This window comes from Trachypithecus francoisi, unplaced genomic scaffold (assembly GCF_009764315.1).
Source record: "Trachypithecus francoisi isolate TF-2019V2 unplaced genomic scaffold, Tfra_2.0 Lachesis_group2, whole genome shotgun sequence".
NCBI classification, from domain to species: Eukaryota; Metazoa; Chordata; class Mammalia; order Primates; family Cercopithecidae; genus Trachypithecus; species Trachypithecus francoisi.
The window spans coordinates 45,252,399-45,275,694 of NW_022681465.1; the positions used below are offsets into that span (position 1 = coordinate 45,252,399).

The following is a 23,296-nucleotide window of genomic DNA, read 5'->3' on the forward strand; positions in this document are numbered from 1 at the left end:
CATGTTGGTGTGCTGCACCCATCAACTCGTCAGCACCCATCAATTCATCATTTGTATCATGTATAACTCCCCAATGCAATCCCTCCCCCCTCCCCCCTCCCCATGATAGGCCCCAGTGTGTGATGTTCCCCTTCCCGAGTCCAAGTGATCTCATTGTTCAGTTCCCACCTATGAGTGAGAACATGCGGTGTTTGGTTTTCTCTTCTTGTGATAGTTTGCTAAGAATGATGGTTTCCAGCTGCATCCATGTCCCTACAAAGGATGCAAACTCATCCTTTTTTATGGCTGCATAGTATTCCATGGTGTATATGTGCCACATTTTCTTAATCCAGTCTGTCACAGATGGACATTTGGGTTGATTCCAAGTCTTTGCTATTGTGAATAGTGCTGCAATAAACATACGTGTGCATGTGTCTTTGTAGTAGAATAATTTATAATCCTTTGGGTATATACCCAGTAGTGGGATGGCTGGGTCATATGGTACATCTAGTTCTAGATCCTTGAGGAATCGCCATACTGTTTTCCATAATGGTTGAACTACTTTACAATCCCACCAACAGTGCAAAAGTGTTCCTATTTCTCCACATCCTCTCCAACAACTGTTGTTTCCTGATTTTTTAATGATTGCCATTCTAACTGGTGTGAGATGGTATCTCATTGTGGTTTTGATTTGCATTTCTCTGATGGCGAGTGATGATGAGCATTTTTTCATGTGTCTATTGGCTATATGAATGTCTTCTTTTGAGAAATGTCTGTTCATATCCTTTGCCCACTTTTTGATGGGGTTGTTTGTTTTTTTCTTGTATATTTGTTTGAGTTCTTTGTAGATTCTGGATATTAGCGGAATTTCGCTTTTGTTGCCCAGGCTGGAGTCCAATGGCGTCATCTCGGCTTACTGCAACCTCTGCCTCCTGGGTTAAAACGATTCTCCTGCCTCAGCCTCCCTAGTAGCTGAGATTACAGGCGCCCACCACCACACCTAGCTAATTTTTTGTATTTTAGTAGAGACGGGATTTCACCATGTTGGCCAGGCTGGTCTTGAACTCCTGACCTTAGGTGATCTGCCTGCCTTGGCTTCCCAAAGCACTGTGATTCCCAGTGCATTTCTAAAGTGTAGGCCTCTCTTCTGAGCTTTAGCTTCCTTTTTCCCCGTCTCCTCAAAGTTCCCACTGGAGGTTTCATAGACACTTCACATTCAGCATGTCCCAAACGAAACTCACCAGCTTTTCCCCATTGTTCAGTGATCATAATTTCAGTTACCAGTATCCACCAGATACCCAGGCCAGAAATTTGGGGAGCATCCTGGGTTCCAACTTCTGCATTCCTCACAACCAGTCTTTACATCCTATAGTTCTAATTTAAAAAAATCTCCAAAGCAGTCCTCTTCCCTTTGCTTCTACTGCCACCTCCCTAGTTCACGCTACCATGATTTCCCCTTGAATACAGCTAAATCTACTTAATTGGCTTGCCTATCCACCCTTTCCTGTCTCATATTCACTACAAACAGGGAGATCTTTCTAATATCTAAATCTTATCATGTCACTCCTTTACTTAAAAACCTTCTATTGCTTTTCCTAGAAAAATGTTCTAATTTCCTACTGTGCTTTATAGGGCCCGCATTGCAGACTTCATCTCTAACCACTCCCTTGTTTCAAATCCTACTAGATTTCCGTAATTTCTTCAAACTCACAATGCTCTCTACCATTGTACAGCTTATAGGGTGTTTTTATTTGGCATTTATATCCTGAGAATGCAGTGATGGATATATGGAATTACTTCTACTTCAGTACAGAGTATCAGACATTAAGACCACTCCACCCAGATTCATTAAAAGATTGAAGGGGCGGGGAGAGGGAGTGAGGTACCAACCTGAATGAGCATCCAGCTAAACTGGCAAAGGTACAGGTAATGTGTGACAGCAGCCACAGCTGAACAGCTCTCCTCAGCGAGTTGGGGACTTGCATATGCAGACGCCAGAAACAGAATCTGTAAAAAACCAGATACTTCTATTTTTAAAATATGCTAAAATTGATGAAGAACATTAAGAAAGTAAATGCTTTCTTATCTAAATCTATGACTCAGTGATTCCATGGGAAAATAAATTGACTTGTTGTCTAAACTGATAGGACTTTCAGAGTCATTCTAAAAATGGCAATATATGGATTTTTATATTTCTAAGAAATAATGCATGATATGAAATTATGCTACATGTTGCTCTAGGCTCTCATAAGGAAATTCGCAAGGTAAACCTGGTTCTTATCATTGATGAGCAAAAGTCCCATGAAATACATTTATTTTAGCAAAGTAGAAAATAGTGGAAATACTACTCCTTGTGTAAATCAAAGCTAATGGGAGAGAAAAGAAAGAGAAATCAAATATTTGACTTTACCCATCACCTGCAGCCTCTTGCCAGGAAGTAACACAGACAACAAAACGGACGTAAAATGAGTTTAAAAATTCAAATTCTATGATTATCTTAATCTTTGATTTTTATTTCAAGGTTCTTCAAGCCTTTGTTCAAAAGTCACAATGAGGCCTCTCTTGACCACACTATTTAAAATTGTATCCTGCTTTTTAATTTCCTTCTCACACACATAATTCCCCAACTCTACTTTTCTCTCTCTCTCTCTCTCTCTCTCTTTTAACCATCACACATCACCTTCTAACATGCTTTGTATTTGCATTTTTTTTGTTTTTTGGCTATTAGTCTCACCTCCTAGAATATAATCCCCACAAAGACAGGATCGTTGACTGTTTTACTCACTAATGTAACCCAAGCACATAGCTTAGTGACTGGCACATGGTAGGTACTCAATAAATACTTGCTGAGTAAATAAGTAAGTGAAGTAAATAACTCTTTGTGATTTCTATCTTTTTGTATTTTCTCCAATAAATGACTACTGTGTCAAATATTGCAAGGATGAGTGTAGATGGCAGGGGGAAACTTGGAGCAATAATATTGGGCTATAAATTCTCAATGAATAAACTCTGGCTCCCCCTTACAGATAGGAATCAACTTTTTGACTATATTTTCAGAGAGTACTACTGTACCTGGAATATAGAGGTGATCAATAAATGTTTATTATAAAAATGAATGATTTATTCCAAAAGCACAGAGGAGAAAACTAGTTGACTTATGCCTTAAAATCTCTCAACTTTTAAAAAGAAAACATGAATGCCTTTAATGCTATTTGAATTTATTTAAAAAAATAAATAACGTGCCCAAAAATAAATAAGACCACAGGACAAAATGTAGTTTAAATTTCAAGTGAAATATGCCCCTCCCCAATCTTCTTGTTCCCAAGGACATGTCCCTCAACTCCCCTTGAAAATCTCTACTCAAGTGTATTGGTAGGGCAGCATCCCTGTGGTAAATTCGTTAGGATCTGCAGTGAGGCTTTGCATGTTCCCAACATCTCAGTTTCACAATGAAAGATGCACCTTAATCTGATTCCTCAATTACATAAGACCCAACATGCTAATTTAAAATGAATAATTATTAATAATTACCAATTTATTACTATAATTGATACTGACTGTAAATTAATAAATCTACAATATGTATCTCTTATGCTGAAGTGATTCTTTCTTCTTGGAAATTATTCATTGAGTACCTTAATGTACCATCAAGTACAGAATTTTAAAAAATCTTTTTTTTAAGCTATGGACAGTGAACAAGTCCTTTTCCCCTTCTACTTCCCTCATCAATAATAGAAGGAAGTTGGAAAAAATCAACTCCAGAGTCTCTTTCTACTCCAAGACTCCAGAATAATTTTTAAAATGAGAAGTACCTTGATTCAACTTTCTGTTTACTTAGCCTTGGATTTGGTGCATTTGTAATATACACTATTAAAAAGAAGGCATGCCAGCATTTAAAGCAGAAAATAGAAATTTATGTAACATTATTTCTTGACAAATGTGTTCCCTTAAAAAAATAAAGTCCACAAATTCACCTTCCTAGAACACACCACAACATAGCTTTTGAATTATTAGAGATTATGCTTACATTTTCCTTGACTTTTTTTGTCTAACTTTACCATTTATTCTGACCTTTATTATAGGTCATAAATTAAACCTTTCTAAATTCCACAATTATTCCTTGAACACCTTCTATGCGCTAAGCACTGGAACTATGACTTAAGAGTATGGTATGGTTTAGCCAAAAAAAAAAAAAAAAGAAAAAAAAAGGATAAAAAAGCAATCATTTTAACATTTCATGTTCTGTCTTTTCACAAAGGTGCATCTATTTCCATAAAGTCTTCATAAATGTAGGTACAATAAATTCAAGCCTTTCTAATTCAGATTCTATTATATGGATTGTGTTGAAGTTTACCTAGTAGTTTTGTTCTAATCAACTTAAATAGGTTGTTATATATAGAATAGTGTAATCCAAATTATAATTGACTATGTTTAGCTTTAAGCATTCTATGAAACTACCTATAAGTATATGCTAACTTAAATTATTTTTCAATATGTTTTCTTTGAAGCAACTAAATCAGTACAGATTCTTGTTTAAAACTGTATGTACTTTCAGAATAGTTTTAACATCCAAAATTCTATTCTTAAGGTATGATTTGATATTTTATTATACTCTAATCTCCTTTTCTAAATTATAAGAAGATCAGTTACAAATCTACTTTTGTAAACCATGAAAGTTGTTCCAGGTTATTATCTGAATTATGGGAATTGCTTCTGTCTGTACAGGAGATTAGTCAGCAAGAGGAGGCTGAGCTGTCACAATGCACATTGCTATAAAAGGGGTGCACAAAGAATACTTGGAGAACTAGGTATTACATGTGACCAGGACTACCCAAAATTTCATTAACTTAATTTAAAATGGAAATAAAATGAGACCAAGTAAAACAAAATAAATAAAATCTCCCAGCATATTTAGCTCTCTCATTTTTAAGGCTACAAAACCTAAAAATAGATGGAGTTTCACCATTGCTCTTTTATTCAAACACAGAGATTACCAGAAAAAAGGTTATTTTCACAGTCAGTTCTCTGAAAGCATTAAGTTGAACATGAACAAAAAAAGGAATTTTTCAAAGGTTCTCAGTTGTTCGTACGTTGATTTATTCAGTATGAACGAGTGCTTAAGTATCCACTATCTACAAACTATTGTGCTGGGCAAGATGAAGTACATGATGGCAGAAAACTGCTGTATACCAGCATGGCGCTACATGTTTTCCCTCGTTCTTTTGTGTATAACTCATATATTAATAATGTGAAGTCATTATTGTTTTTACCCCAATTTAGTAAATAACGGAGGAAGAACTATAGGATAATTAACACATTTAAAGGTCCTTAAACAAGTTTTACATTTAAAATGCGATTCAAATTCTGGTATCCTGATTTGCAGTACCAGCATTCCTTCTTCTTCTTCTTCTTTTTTTTTTTTTTTTTGAGACGGAGTCTCGCTCTGTCGCCCAGGCTGGAGTGCAGTAGCACGATCTTTTGGCTCACTGCAACCTCCGCCTCCCGGGTTCAAGGGAATCTCCTGCCTCAGCCTCCTGAGTAGTAGCTGAAACTACAGGGCATGCCACCATTTTTTGTATTTTTAATAGAGACGGGTTTTCATCGTGTTAGCCAGGATGGTCTCGATCTCCTGACCTCGTGATCCACCCACTTCGGCCTCCCAAAGTGCTGGGATTATAGGCATGAACCACTGCGCGTCGCCAAAACTAGTCAGTTTTTAAAGGACCAGCTCAAATTCTGCCTGACTTACTCTGATAATGGCAGATTCCTAGACTTTCCTATTTTTTAAAGTGGGACATCCCTTGTTATTGAGCATTTATAATGAACCAAATGTAGTTCTTTCTAATAGAAGGCTGCCTAAGGGTGAAGCTAGACATATGATGCAATACAATGTGACAAGTATTGTAGCAGGGTATGGAGTAAAATATTAGGAGAATGCAGAGTTGAGAGTATTAGCGCTGCCTGTGGGGATTCAAATAAACTTTCAGAGAGGAAACCCAAGTCCCATCTGCCCCACCTTCTCTTCCTAAGTTTATCTTCCATAAGACTCTTTGTATACCAAACATTCTATCCAAATGCATTTACTGCTATTCCCTAAACATACTTCTTCATGTCTCTACTCTTGCCTTTGTTCTTCCTCTTCCTTTTATCTACAATTTCTCTTTCTCATCTTTCCAGGTTAAACTCATGTTTACCTTTCAAAATGTGGTAGAACTCTGTCATGAATACCTGGAAATTCTACCTGCTTACTCCGATCATGGCAGATTCCTAGACTTTCCTATTTTTTAATACCTGGTTATTCCTTTCAACCATAAACAACCTTTTTCTCCTCCGAACTTTTAAAATAAGATTTTATGATAAGAATTTTTCTCATAAATCTCAACTTTTAAATAAAATTAATTTTAAAGTATTTGAAAACTTGTCAACTTCTTAAAAACAATTTGATCCTATCCATGCTTATAATTATTTTAAAGCATATTTTTGTAAAAAAGAGAACATGGCAAGCATCCTGTACAGATTCTATCATGAGTTTGAACACAAGTAGGTGTTTGTTTAAAAAACAGCTTTATTGATGTATGATTGACAGACAATAAAAGGTGCATATTTAAAGTATTTGACCTCATAGGTTTTTGCACCTGTGAAGAAGCCATCATCACAATTAAAATAATGAACACATGCATCAGCCCCAAAAGTTTTCTCGTGCCCTTTGTAGTACCTCCCTGCACCACCACCACCCCTACAACCCTAGGCATACACTGATCTGTTTTTTTTTTTTTTTTTTGAGATGAGTCTCGCTCTGTCACCCAGGCTAGAATGCAGTGGCGTAATCTCGGCTCACTGCAAGCTCCGCCTTCTGGGTTCACGCCATTCTCCTGCCTCAGCCTCCAAGTAGCTGGGACTACAGGCACCCACCACCACACACGGCTAATTTTTTGTATTTTTAGTAGAGATGGGGTTTCACTGTGTTAGCCAGGATGGTCTCGATCTCCTGACCTCGTGATCCGCCCACCTTGCCCTCCCAAAGTGCTGGGCTTACAGGCGTGAGCCACCGCGCCCAGCCACTGATCTGTTTCTAATACATTAGTTTGCATTTATTAAATTTTATATAAATATAGGCATATGTGCTCTTTTGTGTCCAATTTCACTCAGTATATTTTGAGATTTTTTTCCCAAAATAATGTACCAATATTTTTTCAGCACCATTTGTCGAAAGACTGTCATCTTTCCTCTAGTAAACTGCCTTTGGGTATTTGCCTATATATGTTGGAGTCTATTTCTGGACTCTCTAAACTGTTCCCTTGATCTATTTGTCTGTGTTTACAACAATACTACATCATCTAGATTACTGTAGCTATATTTATTGAAAAGGGTAGTGTTAGGTTCTAATTTATTCTTTTCCAAAGTTGTTTCGGTTATTCTTAGTCATTTGCATTTCCATGTGACTTTTATGATGAGGTAGTCAATTTCTACAAAAGAAAGCTGAATCTCAACCTGGGGAGAAATGACATATTAACAACATTCACTCTTGCATCCCATTAATACAGTGTCTTTCTTCATTTATTTAGGTCTTCTCTAGTTTCTCTCAGTGGTGTTTTGTAGTTGTGCACATACATCTCCTTCACACATTAAAAAAAAAGATTCACCCCTAATTCTTTTATATGTTAGATATTATTGTAATTGATATTTTTATTAAATTTTAGTTTCTGATTATTCCTTCCCGACACATAGAAATACAATTTATTTTTATATATTGATCTTGTACCCTGTAAACTTACAGAATCACGTTAGTTTGAGTAGCTGTTTTGTAGACAACATTGTATTTTAAATATAGGATCATGTCATCTCTATATAAATAGGGTTTTACTTATTTGCTAATTAGAATGCTCTAATTGTCTTATCTTGCCTATTGTACTTGTTGGGAGAAATATATGCACACACACACACACACACAATTAAATAGAAGTGGCAAAAATGAACATCCTTGTTTTGTTTCTAATTTTAGGGGGAAAGCATTCAGTTTTTCAGCATTGAGTATTGTTATGGGCTAAATTGTTTCCTCTCCAAATTCACATGTTGGAGTCCCAAACCCCAGTACTTCAGTATGTAACTGTATTTGAAGATAAAGTTTTAAAATAGGTAATTAAGTTAAGATGAGGTCTTTAGAATGGGTACTAGTCCATTATGACTGGTGTCCTTACAGGAGGTGAAAATTTTGGACACAGATACGCACATGCACAGAAGACAAACCATGTGAAGACAAAGGGAGATGATGGCCACCTAAAAGCTGAGGAGAGAGCCCTCAGTATGAAGTCAACCCTAAAGGCACCTTCAACTCAGACTGTAGCCTCCAAACTGTGAGAAAATTAGTGTTGTTAAAGCCATCCAGTCTGTGTTACTTTGTTATGGCAGCCCTAGCAAACTAATACAAGTACATTAGTTACATAGTTACATAGTTTTATAGATACCTTTATCAGGTTAAGAACATTCCTTCTCTGGGAGGCTGAGGCAGGAGAATGGCGTGAACCCGGGAGGCGGAGCTTGCAGTGAGCTGAGATCCGGCCACTGCACTCCAGCCCCGGCGACAGAGTGAGACTCCGTCTCAAAAAAAAAAAAAAAAAGAACATTCCTTCTCTTCTTACTTTGCTGTTTGCTGGGAGTTTTTATTGGGAATTTTATTGGGAATAAATTTATTTTTATTGGGAATTGATATTAAATTTTGTTAATTATATTTCCCTACAGAAATTATCCAAAATATTTCTTTCTTTTCTTTTTCTCTTTTTTTTTTTTTAAGACAAGGTCTGGCTCTGTTGCCCAGGACAGAGTGCAGTGGCACAATTTTGGCTCATTGCAGCCTCAACCTCCTGAACTCAAGCAATCCTCCCATCTCAGCCTCAAAAGTAGTTGGGGAATACAGCCATGCACCACTGGCCTGGCTCATTTTTGTATTTTTTTCTTTTTCTTTTTCTTTTTGTAGAGTCAGGGCTTTGCCATGTTGCCTAGGCTAGTCTTGCAATCCCCAGCTCAGGCGATCCACCTGCTTCAGCCTCCCAAATAAAAAATATTTTTTATTTTAGTTTGCTATTAATTACATTGATTAACTTTTGAATTTTAAGTCATCCTTGCATTATTGGGATAGCTATCATTCTGTCATGATATATTATCATTTTGATTTGCTAATACTGTATTAAGAATATTTGCATCTATGTTTATGAAAGACATTGGTTGGTAGTATATTACTTCATATATAGAATGAAAACCTCACAATAATATACTATTTTCTCTCCTGATCTCCTGGCATATATTCTACTTTTATATATGTTGCAAACCTCACACTACTTTGTCATTATTTTTTCTTCAATAGTTAATTATCTTTAAAATAGATTTAGATAGTAGGAAAAACTTCATATAGTTATATATATACATATGTAAATTTTATTACATATATGGTTAAAATATATACATATATGTTATATATACTATATGTAATATGTGTGTGTGTATGTATATATATATAAAACAGTTGAAATTTAAAAAAGGAAGCAAAATTAGCCCGCACTACAGAATTTTTATAGAGGTATTTTAGTATGCTTTTATTTTTTCTCTTTTCTTTAAAAAGTCATCTTCTGAGAAACAGATCTTTATGAGTCATTAACACCAAGACTAGTCTTTTTCATCTGGTACACAGCCAAAGAAGTACTGATTTATTTTTATAAGAAATAGTAACGGCAATAATAATAATAGCTACTTTTTAATGAATGGTTTTCATGTGCCAGGTACTGTGCTAAAGGCCCTACAGATATTATTTCATCATATTTAAATAATCTATGCAATTTAGAGATCACTGCTGTTTTATTTCATAGTGAAGGAAACTGAGGCTTAATAAAGGTAAATACGTTTGCCAAGGGCACAGACCTAAGGAAAGACTATTTCTTTTTTCCTGCTTAATTATGCTTGGTAGAGATTGCCTGGATCATGTGCCACTTGGAATAATGCCATACTTAGTTTCTTGCATTTTCTGTATCTTTTCTTCATTACCTTGTGCTCCCATAGCATGTTTACATTTTTTTTCTGTCAATTCCAAATCTTAACATTTGCTGTTATTGATAGCATCTTGCTTAACATTACAGCTCTTACCACTGATGTCACACAGCTATACCTAAGATACAACAGACTCAGGACTTGAGCCAAGTTTGTTGACTTCAAAGCCTGTGCTTCTAACCACTTTTAATACTTAAAATAACCACTTAAAATGATGCTAGCATGTACTCCAAAAATCACTAAAGCCACATACTCACACTTCCTGCTTGTATAGGAGATTCTCTAGAAGTATATAAAGTCTTTTCATTTGAAGGAAGAACAATGAGTGCAAAGGCTGGCTGAAATATCAAGCTGAAACATCAAGATCATTTGAATATTACAAAGTTTGCACTAAATTTTACATGTAGACTTGGATTTTCAAAGTTACATTTCTTAGTTCTGTAATGACAGTTTACGAATTCCGTGGAAACAAAAAAGTCTCTATATCTGGAGTGAACATAATTAAATTATTTACATAGATAGCACACTAAGGTTTGCATTCTACTACTTTACTGATGGTACTGAGTCATTACTCAGAAAATTCAGATTTTAGATAATGTTGTTGTTGTTATTATTGTCGTTGAACAATTAACTTGTGACAAAACCATGTTCATTTTTTCATTTTATTTTGTTAGTGGATACATGGCCAGAATCTGAATACAACAGATACATGGTCTGAATATAATTCAGACTCTACAGTCACTTCAAAATTGTACAATAAACTTATTTGAAATATATAGTGGGAAATTGCTGTTTTTGCTTCATAAGTTATCAATTGAAAATATTTCGATTAAACTTCTCATGGAATTCCTTGGACTTAGATAAGCATACATATAAGCTGGAAAGGAAACCTTATTAGATGGAATTGAAGAGAAACTGAGCAAGACTAATAAAATTCTATATAAATCTAACAATAGTGTTTATTAACTCACAGGCCATAGTCTAACCTTACTCTGCAAAGTCCAAAGTTTATACTTTCTCTGCCTGACAACGTAAAATAAATTAATGTGTTTTCTCTAAGTGGAGTGACATTAGATGTTTCTTAAAAATTAAAAAAAAATTATTATTCCTTCCCATTTTACATCGAGGATATGATTGCTTGTCCTTAATTATTGAGAGAGTTATCATTTCCCTGCTACGTACACCTGTATTTTTAAAACTACAAAGCACAATTCCCAAATATTTCATCCAATGTAAAGTTGACAGAGAAGCCAACATCAAGGTTACTTTTATTGCATAATTGCTTTAGTTAGAACACTTTCCCAAGTACAAAAGTGTTGCATGATCTATAAAAAGATAAAAAAAGAGGGAGAAGGTATTTCAATATGAGAGCATTTTACAAATCAGATCATCTTTTCATTCCTTTATCTAATCATTCAGAACTGGTGAGTTAGTAGCTGCTGCTTTTTAGGCATGCCATGCTATCAAACCAAGATAGAACATTATCAGTAAAAACGTTTGAACAAAATCCTAAGGACATATAAAGGAAGTCACTTTATGAAAAATGTAACTGCTTTTCAACATCTTTACCTTTTCTTGTACTTGCCCAAATTATGTCTATGATGCATTACCTATAAACATGAAGTCTAAAAAGTATAAACATTTGATATATTTGTGCATATGTTACATTTTCTTTTATTATTTCTATTCCCAGCATAACTCAATTTAGGCCAAAATGTTAAGTTTAGTTGTGATTTTATATTTCCTTAGGTTAACTTGAGACATGTAAACAAGTAAATTATTTATATGCTTTTTTAATATATAAATTTATATGTTTTTTTATATATATAATTATTTATAATCCTCTACCTACTAGGATATTTACTTAATAGTAGTTTTGTGGCTTAGGAAGCAGAGTAACTAATTCGAGTGAATTAATGGCACATACTGGTTGCTCTATGTTTCTGATTTGCTTTGGGCTGAATCTTTGTGTTGCTCAAGCATTGTTTCTGCTGTTTAGCAGTTGCCTAAGTTCATATGTTGGAGCCTAATCCCCAGAGTGATGGTATTTGGAGATGAGGCCTTTATTTGGGAGCTAATTAGGTTATGACAGTGAAGCCCTCATGACCGAGATTCCATCAACATATATATTCTGTGTGCTTGCCACATGCCTGATTCCAGAGCCAAGGTTCTGTTATTTTAAATCACGTTCTATTTCAGGTTGAGGGTTATTTTGAGAAGGCCTGGGATGTATGAATAAACAAACATATACAGGACTCTCTGCTTTGGGGCAGCAGGCAAGAAGTATAGACAATAAAATATATAGGTCTTTGGCATATAAAATTGGGAAATGCATTATTTTCAGATCAAAAGCAAGAAAACTATTATGATTTTGGTTTATTTGCTCATAAATGAGGAATAAATGTGTCTGAGTCAGTTCAGGCTGTTATGACAAATATTATTATAGAGACTGGGTAGCTTAAACAACAAACATTTATCATGGTTCTAGAGGACGGAAAGTCCAAGATCAAAGTGCCAGAAGATCTGGTGTCTGGTGAGAACCCGCTTCCTGGTTTGCAGACGGTCGTCATCTCATTGTGTCCTTACATGGCAATAAACACAGAGAAAAAAGGCGAGCTCTCTCTGTTCTTTTCTTCTAAGTGCATAAATCTCGGTCATGAGGGCTTCACTGTCATGACCTAATTAGCTCCCAAATAAAGGCCCCATCTCCAAATACCATCACTCTGGGGATTAGGCTCCAACATATGAACTTAGGCAACTGCTACACAGCAGAAACAATGCTTGAGCAACATAAAGATTCAGTCCAAAGCAAATCAGAAACATAGAGCAACCAGTGTGTGCCATTAATTCACTCTAATTAATTATTCTGCTTCCTAAGCCACAAAACCACTATTAAGTAAATATCCTAGTAGGTAGAGGATTATATAGCATATAAATAATTTACTTGTTTGCATGTCTCAAGTTAACCTAAGGAAATATAAAATCACAACTAAACTTAACATTTTGGCCTAAATTGAATTATACTAGGAATAGAGATAATAAAAGAAAATGCAACATATGCACAAATATATCAAATGTTTATACTTTTTACGCTTTATGTTTATAGGTAATGCATCATAGTCATAATTTGGGCAAGTACAAGAAAAGGTAAAGATGTTGAAAAGCAGTTACATTTTTCATAAAGTGACTTCCTTTATGTCTTTAGGATTTTGTTCAAACATTTTTACTGATAATGTTCTATCTTGGTTTGATAGCATGGCATGCCTAAAAAGCAGCAGCTACTAACTCACCAGTTCTGCCTTTTCATATCTCATACAACTATTTTAAAAAGTGAATTAGTATTTTCTAACATATAATAGAAAATATGCTACCCCATAGAGATCCAATATTTAGTGAGCACATATATATGAATCAAAGCATTAGCAAAGTGCTTTAAGGGATACTAAATTTCATCCCCCACTCTCACCCACAGGCTTTTTAATCTTTATAAATAGGATGTTTAAAAAAAAAAAAAAAAAAGCAAGGCTGGGAAAAGCAGCCCAATATTTTACACAAGGTTTTACAGAACATGTGGATATCTAATATATTTTGTTATCATTAAAAAGCCACATTAGCTGAGTTACCACTTAGTTATCTTAATATTTGTTTAAATATAGAAAGTACTTTTTAATTACTATTGGTAATTATTTGATCAGTCAGTTGACACAGTTAAAATAAAGGAGTATAGCAGAAATTTGATTAACATTTAAAAATAAAACACATGCCTATAGGTCTTTAAAGAAAACAGCGCTTTGGGAGGCCGAGACGGGTGGATCACGAGGTCAGGAGATCGAGACCATCCTGGCTAACATGGTGAAACCCCGTCTCTACTAAAAAATACAAAAAACTAGCCGGGTGAGGTGGCGGGCGCCTGTAGTCCCAGCTACTCGGGAGGCTGAGGCAGGAGAATGGCGTAAACCCGGGAGGCGGAGCTTGCAGTGAGCTGAGATCCGGCCACTGCACTCCAGCCTGGGCGACAGAGTGAGACTCCGTCTCAAAAAAAAAAAAAAGAAAAAAAAAGAAAACAGTTCTTATCTTTTATCTAGATTTTTAAGGAATGAAAAATGAAATAAATTTCCTACAACCATTATCATACTCTTTTCTTATGCTGTTCTTTGCACCATTTCCCCTTTAAGAATTATGCTAGAAAGTTATAACAATTATTACAAAGAAATGGCACACATTGGTTTTATAATCATTTTCAATTCAAACTTTTACTTCAAATTAAATACCTAAATTTTTATGTGTTTTAAACTTTGAATTGTTTTCTTCAAGAGCTGTTTTTATTTTGTGTGACTGTTAGAGAAGAAATATCAAGACATTTATTAAGAGTCTTCATTATCTGAGTAGGTCAGTTAAAAAACAAAACAAAACAAAAAACTCCCAAACCGATAAAAATAAACTAGATCCCTCAAGAAAATCCAGTATTACCAGAATTGGAGAAATAAGCATATAAATTCTAGAACTGTCCTAAAATGAACACTGTGGGAACACTGAAGTAATATTTGGACTTAACTAAATGAGGAGGAAATCAACATTTACTGGAGTCTTACAGTGATAGGCTTTTCTGTGATTTCTTCAGATAGGTTATTTCATTTGATTCCTCATAATAGTCTTATGTTATTGTCCCTGTGTGACAGCAAAGGTAACAAAGGTCTCACAGTTAACCAATGACAAAACTTGCATTGAGCCTACCCGACCTCAGCTCAGTTCTCTTTCTGCTATTCTCTGCTGCCGTTATGCTGCTTTATAAAACTTCTGAAACTCAAGCAAGGGCTATCATGAGTTCTCTGAATTTATGGAGACACAATTGAGATTTTTTCACATGGCTTTCAAAAATATTTCTGTTAATACCAGTGTTCCCGTACACTTGGTCCAAGCTAACCAATGAACCTCACTGGTAAGTAAAACTGTGGTCTTTTCAATGATTTCAATTAATTACTAAACTGGTTTTCCATTTATGTGAACACTAAAATTTATATTCTCTCACTGACAAAATAGGTGACAAAACAATTATCAACAGAAAATGCAAGTGGTTATCTTAAAAAAAAAAAGTCCTGAAACAGACAATCCAGTAGCAAATAGGAAACAAAATAAAGGAGCACTGTGTAGAAGAAAACAAGGCAAATCAAGAGACAAGTCAAGATCTACATAAAAGTTCACTTCAGAATCTAAATGGTGGAAATTTTAGGGGAGATTTGAACACTTTCCACTTATTACTACCTATAGAGACAGCTCACCTGAGTTTAAGTCCCAAATAGAAAATTTGGTTCTCCTAAGTCATAAAACAATATTTGGAGTAAGACAAGGACTTCCGGAAGCTCAACTGTACTTTAATCATGTTACATGTCCTGGATATCTATAGATCAGCCTTTCAGCAACTTCAAGTATCCAGAACACTCCAGACGTCAAGACAGCCCATCCTTCCACACACTCCAGTGTTTATCACGACCCTCCCCCATCATAAACGAATGTTAACACAAAGGTAGTACTCTCGAACACCAAGTAGGAATAAAGATGAAAAGGGCACAAAGATAACTAATGGTATTCCACAATTGGCTGATCAGAAAGAAAAGAGCATGCCAACTGCCTAAGAACACCCATAGACAATCAGTTGTTTTGAATGAAGGTGAATTTTGTCTGGAGAAGTGGCAGAAATCAAAAGAAAGAGAGAAAACAGAGGGAGGTGGAGGTGGTAGTGCAGGTCATAGAGATTAGCAGTGGAGGCACTATCTTGGCAGTGGTGACAATCAGTACTAAAAAGAGAGAAAGAATTTTAAAAGTACAATGCAGACTATGGGCAAATATAAATAGTTAGTATAATGAAGTTTTGGATAGCCACACACAATTTTTATTAATTTTACATCTGTGTAGAAATTTCAGTCTTCAGTCTTTAGAGAAAATTCTTACTTCAATAATTACAAATAACTGAGCTTTATCAGTATTCCCATTGATTTGCATGAGACTATTATGGCAATTTAGCTATTGTCTGGAAAAATTAATATAGCTTTATATACGGTATAATTTATGTCTTAAAAATAATATCAACTCTTTGTAATTTGGATTTCATGAATTCTAAGTTCAGATTTTAAGCACTTTGAGGGCAGGGATCTTATTTATTGATGTATCTCTAGCACTGAGCATATTGGCTAAGATCTGATAATTTAATATACAGTTGTTGAATAAACATTTGTTAGATGCAGTGTTCTAACTTATTTAGAAATGTTTACAAACCTATGATTTAAAATTTAAGTTTGAATTGGAGACATTCACTTATTGGTAGCCCCATTAAAAGTGATTTACTTTAACAAATACATTATTAACCATAGTATATGCCAATTACTGATAGCCCTGGCACCTAATAAAACAAAAATTGTATTAACGTAAGTAAAATGTTAGTTTTTAGGAGTAAACAGTGACAAAAATAAAATAAAATTTTAGTTTCTAGGCTCTGTTTAAGTCATGGTCAGATGGTATTAGGTTTAAACCTTAAAAATGTCAGAAAATGATTAAAATCCTATTGTCTATTTTCAAGAATCCACAATAATTACAGAAATGTTATTCACTCTTTCCTCAATAAATGGCCACAGTTATCTTCAAAACATGTATTACTTTAAAAATAATCCAGAATGTTGACTTGTCCCCAGTTCAGTTTTGGAAAACAAGCATTCTTATTACCTCTCTACAGTCCAATTAAACTAGTTCTTCCCTAGCAGGCAGAAACTACCTAGCACTGAGTAGGGCTCTATGGAAGACATTATGGAGCAATGAAATGTTTCCTACTTGAAAAGAGTTGGCCATCTAGATGCAAAAATGAGCAAATGCCATTATCAAGGCATGAGTTCCATACCAGCTTTCCTTTTGCCTATTATGTTTTCACCACAAATTTTATAACACAATTGCTCGTTCTGCAAAGTGGGAATGAGGATATAAATGAAGAATGAGGCTTATCTTTGTTGAGATCAATAATATGAAATATTCAACTTTTTAAAATTTGCCATATCATCCATAGGAAGAAAGAGAGATACAGGTAACAGAAGAACATTATTTATAATTCATTTACTATTATGCAAGTGGAAGCCTAAGCACGCACTACAAGGTGCCAAGTTGAAATTTCGTTCCTCTTCAACTAAAGTACTCCCGCTACTCCAGCATCTGTGTATCACTCAATAGTTTGTTACTCAAGATTTTGACTCCCTTTTTTTCTTTATCCTGTATAATTGGTTCTCAAATTCTATCAGGTATATTTTATTTTATTTTTATTTTTATTTTTTGAGGCAGAGTCTCGCTCTGTCGCCCAGACTGGAGTGCAGTGGCGCAATCTCGGCTCACTGCAAGCTCCGCCTCCCGGGTTCACGCCATTCTCCTGCCTCAGCCTCCCGAGTAGCTGGGACTATAGGCGCCCGCCACCTCGCCCGGCTAGTTTTTTGTATTTTTTAGTAGAGACGGGGTTTCACCCTGTTAGCCAGGATGGTCTCGATCTCCTGACCTCGTGATCCACCCGTCTCGGCCTCCCAAAGTGCTGGGATTACAGGCTTGAGCCACCGCGCCCGGCCGAGGTATATTTTAAAAATTGTTCTTTAGGCCTGGGCGCAGAGGCTCATGCCTGTAATCCCAGCACTTTGGAAGGCCAAGGCGGGTGAATCAGCTGAGGTCAGGAGTTCGAGACCAGCCTGACCAACAGGGCAAAATCCTGTCTTCACTAAAAATACGAAAATTATCTGGGCGTTGTGTAATCCCAGCTACTCGGGAGGCTGAGGCACGAGAATCTCTTCAACTGGGGAGGCAGAAGTTGCAGTGAGCTGAGATGGCCCCACTGCACTGCAGCATGGATGACAGAGCAACACTCCATCTCAAAAATAAATAAATAAAATAGTTCTTAAATATGTCCATTCCTACCCCTTTCCACTATTATTTCTCACCTGGAATACTTCCTCTCCACAGTGAACAGTGTAATGACATTGATATATAGCAATATATATACCCTAAGAGAGATATACTAATATATCTTAAAGTGGGAATAAGACGTTCCTTTTCATCCAGGAGATAAATGCAATTTAAGATGTGGCATGGTACCTTAAAATCTGTTCATTATCACATTTTTCATTGAAATGGCTACCACGTTTTAGTGAATGTATCTCCACTTGTCTGACATTCAGAAACATTCAATTGTTAAGATGCTGATAGGGATCATGGACCAAGCATTGTACAAAGTTCACATTTAACAATGCATTATTCTGGAAATGATTAATGAAACTTCAGTAAAGGCATCCCTCCTTTGTCAAAGAAACACCACATCAGAGCACTCTGTACTGTACTGAGTGACTTCCAAAGAGTAAACGCAACAGAGTCCATTTTAAAATAAGAGGGTTGGGCTGGATGAAATGTAATATACCTTGTCTTACAGCTCTAACATGCTATAATTTTATTTTTTATTTTTTGCTTCTTTCTGGCTTATCATTCAAAAACATTTCAGAATACTTGCATCAGACTCTAACCAAATCTAGCCATTATGAGAAAGGGCACCCTGTTATGCAAAAAGCCCCTAGAGAATTTCCCTGTAGTGGGAAGGTGATATCCTCTCTATGTTTCCCACCACCTGTCCTTTTGGTAACCTATTTCGGAACTTGCTCTTCCATTCATTACTTCTAACATCTATATCTATAATGTTTCTTACTAATTCCCCATTCATTTTTAATTTTATAGTCATTAAGAGGAATACATGTACTACATGATTTGCAAGATTGAATAGTTTTATAAGGTTATAACAGAAAGGTTGTTAAAACAACTGCTACCTGGGATTTCCCTTTATCATCACCTTAAAAATTTTTTAGATGGAAGTTTAACATACACACAGTAGGGTGCACTCACCTTAAAGTTTACACACAGACCCATATAAAGTATAGACCCATATAAAGTATAGACCCATGTAACCACAAACAAGATCAAGGTATAGAACTTTTCTAACACCTTGCAAGGCTCACTCATTACCCTGACACCTAAAGTATTCATGTAAACTTGCATCATCATCATTAATTTTGCCCATTCATGAACTTCATATAAATGGAACCACGTAGTACGTGCTATTTCATGCCTGGTTTCTCTTAACAAGTATCTGTGACATTAACCCATATTGTTACACGTAACAACACTTCACTTTTTTATTGTTGTATAGCATTCCATTGAATGAATACATGAAAATGTACCCATTCTACTTCTGATGGACACTTGAGTTGTTTACTATTTCAGGCTAGTGTTAATAAAGCTGCAATAAATATTTTATACACAGATGGCCCCTGACTTATGATGTCTGACTTACAATTTTCTGACTTCATGATGGTGCAAAAGTGATACATATTCAGTAGAAACTCTACTTGGAGTACTCATACAACCATTCTGTTTTCCACTTTCAGTATTGACTTCATTAAGTCAATTAAGATTAAGTATTGACTTAATCAATTACATGAGAGGTTAAACACTTTATTATAAAATAGACTTTGTGTTAGATGATTTTGTGCAACTGTAGGCTAATGTAAGTGTCAGAGCTTGTTTAAGGTAGGCTAGGTTAAGCTATGATGTTTGATAGGTAAGGTATAGTGAATGTATTTTAAACTTATTATAGGTTTCTTGGGATGTAACCCCATTGTAAGTCAAGGACCATCCCTACTTGTTTTCTATAGGACATTTCTCTTGGGTATTTACCTAGGAATAAAGTTGAAGGGTCATAGGATACCATGTGTTTATACGTTTAGCAGATATTTCTACTGGTAACACTTACATTATCCACTGGTAGTTCTTCTTAATTTTAGTCATTCCAGTTGGTGAACAGTTGTATGTCATTGTGGTATACAATATATTTCAATATCCTTTAACTTAGGTTCCATGGTCACCTAAGGCCAAGTGCCAAGATAACTTTTTAGTCCTCATCCTACTCGCACTGCTTGGTATTTTATATTATTGACCATGTCCTCTTTCTTTATACTTGCTTACTCCTAGCTCACCTCCTTATAAAACATAAAGATTTCAGACTTTGAAACCAGAGTCCTGGATTCAAATTCTAATATCACCTAGTAACTAACAGAATAATGTCATGGAAGTTACTTAACTTCCTGACCTTCATTAATGATAGCTTTAAAATCAAGTTAATTATATCTACCTTGTGGAGTAGCTGTGCAGAATAAGTCATAATTCATTTAGTATGTCTCAAACATTTCTGCTCAAGCACCTCTGTAAGGAAATGATATGAATGTCCGAGTTCTCCTAGGAAGTCTGGGGCTATATCTTTGACAAAGACTCATTTTGTGTGTATGTGTGAACATGTGTGTCACATTGAATCTTTTAAAACTCATTTGCATTTTATAATACTTGTTGCTTTCTTGATATCATGTTTATTTAAACTACATATTAATGTTATTATGCCATAAAATAACATCAATGATTGATGATATAGGAAGACAGGACATATGGGATCTCATTTCACTCTGAAAAATTATTCTCTGGGCCTGGAGGATAAACATACCTTTGTTTAATAAGACTTTTAGGCACAGTGCCTGTACTGACCTTCCTCACCCTATTTCAGGACCTGCTTTCTCTTTGTCCTCCTTCCCTTAAATATTGGTGTTCTGGGCCTTCTTTCATATGTCTTTTATATCCCCACTTTCATCCACCAATACTCTAATGCCGCCTACACCTGCATTTTAGCTTCAATTTCTTCCTGAGAATTATATCAACATTTAAAATAATCCACCCATCAAACATTTCATGATGAAAACATAAAAAGAATTACAACAAAAGCAAAAATTGAAAAATGGAATCTACTTAAACTAAACCCTACAGAATGGGAGAAAATTTTTGCAAACTATCCATCTGACAAAGATGTAATATCCAGAAACTACAAGGAACTTGAATAAATCTACAAGAAAAAGACAACCCCATTATAAAGTGAGCAAAGGACATGAACAGACAGTTCTCAAAAGAAGACATTTATGTGGCCAACAAACATATGAAGAACAAGCTCGACATCACTGCCTGTTAGAGAAATGCAAATGAAAATCATAGTGAGATACCGTCTCATGCCAGTCAGAATGGCAATTATTAAAAAGTCAAGAAACAACCAATGCTGGTGAGGCTATGGAGAAACAGGAACACTTTTGCACTATTAGTGGGAATGTAAATTAGTTCAACCATTGTGGAAGACAGTGTGGTGATTCCTTGAAGACCTAGAACCAGAAATACCATCGGAACCAGCAATCCCATTTTTGGGTATATGTTCTTAGGAATATAAATCATTCTATTATATAGATACATGCACATGTTCACTGCAGCACTATTCACAATTGCAAAGACATGGAATCAACCCAAATGTCCATCAATGACAGACTAGATAAAGAAAATGTGGTACATATACATCATGGAATACTATGCAGCCATAAAAAGAAATGAGATCATGTCCTTTTCAGGGACATGGATGTAGCTAGAAGCCATTATCCTCAGCAAACTAACATGAGGACAGAAAACCAAACACCTCATATTCTCACCTATAAATGGGAACTGAACAATGAGAACACATGGACACAAGTGGGGGAAAAACACACACTGGGGCCTGTTGGGTGGGAGAAGTAGGGGGAGGGAGAGCATCAGGATAAATAGCTAATGCATGTTGGGCTTAATACCTAGATGATGGGTTGATAAGTGTAGCAAACCACCATAGCACATGTTTACCTATGTAACAAATCTGCATGTCCTGCACATGTATCCTGAAACTTAAAATTAAATTAAAAGAAAATCCAGTCAACAAGTATAGCCACACAGATACTGCAAAATGATTATGTTCAAATCTCGATTCATTATATTATCTTTTACCAAAGTTCTACCTGTCCATGTCCACTTAATGGAGTGATTCTTAACATGTAATTAAGAACCCTTACCATGATCTTGCAATGCCCTATATGATCTTGCCCTATCCACTCTGTCACTTCATCATCTATACCGCTGTGCCCATTACTCACTCAGCTGCGGCACTGCAGTCTCTTTTCATTTTCTTGAACAAACCAAGCCCTTTCTTGTTTTAGATTCTTTGCCCATGCTCTTCCCTTTGCCTGGGATATTCTCCTTCGAGGTGACTCCTGTCCATCTTATTTGTCTCAGTTCAAACGTCACTTCCTTTAGAAGACAATCCTTGATCATACTCCTAGTATTACTTTTTATTGTATCAGTCTGCTAATTGTCCCTCCCTACCTCCTTTTCTTTTTTTTTTTTTTCTTTTTGAGAAAGAGTCTCACTCTGTCACCCAGGCTACATAGAGTGCAGTGGCAAGATCTTGTCTCACCGCAACCTCGACCTTCTAGCTTTTAGATATCAAAAATTACCCAGGCATTGAGTATATAGAAATAAATAGAAAAAACAGTCTTAAAGCTTGCCTTCATAGAATTCCCATGTTAGAAAGATAAACCAACAAATTAATATATAACTACAAATACAGTAAATACAATAAAGATAATTTTAAAACGGGGTTGGTACTGGGTTGAATAGTGCCCCCCCCAACACACACACCTCAATTCATGTATACCTGGAACTTTAGAAGTTGACTTTATTTGGACATAGCATCTTTGCAGATGTCATTAGTTAAAATGAGGTCTTGCAGAATTGAGGAGGGCTCTAAATCCAATGACTGATGTTCTTATAGGAAGGCCACATGAAGAGACCCAGATACACACAGGGAAGAAAGCCATGTGACCACAAAGGAAGGGGTAGGAGTGTTGCAGCTGCAAGCCAAGGCACACTAAGGATTACCGGGAACCACCAGCAGCTAGGAGGAGGCCAGGAAGGATTCTTCTCTAAGTTTTAGATGGATTAGCTGCTGGAAATATCTTGAATTTGGACATGTAACCACCAGTTTGTGGTAAATTTGTTACCTCAGCCCAAGGAAACTGATAGAAGCTCCACTTTAGATGGGAAGGTCATGGAAGGCCTCTCTGAGAAAGTGACATTTTAGCTGTGATCTTAAGGACAAGAAAGTGACAGTCAGGTAAAGGTGAAGAGAGAGATTTTGCAGGTCAGGAAACACAGCATGTGCCACAGCACCAAGATGACGAAGAATTTGCCAGGTTCAAGGTGTGTGTGATTTGTCCAAGGTCATAAGGCCAGGAAGTAGCAAAATTGGGACTTGGTTCCAAGTCTTCTGATTGTAAGATGAGTGGTTAAAACTTTTCCCACTACACCCCACATCTCAGAAGAACCT

General features: G+C 35.8%; 1 protein-coding gene across 1 annotated transcript in view; it reads right to left on the reverse strand.

The window, feature by feature from the left end:
• The window catches only part of ADGRV1 (adhesion G protein-coupled receptor V1), a 544,806-nt gene that overhangs the window by 202,052 nt on the left and 319,458 nt on the right, over positions 1 to 23,296 (reverse strand). The window contains 1 exon segment of the mRNA XM_033179148.1: positions 1,870 to 1,986. Within this exon segment, the coding sequence (XP_033035039.1) occupies positions 1,870 to 1,986 (117 nt within the window).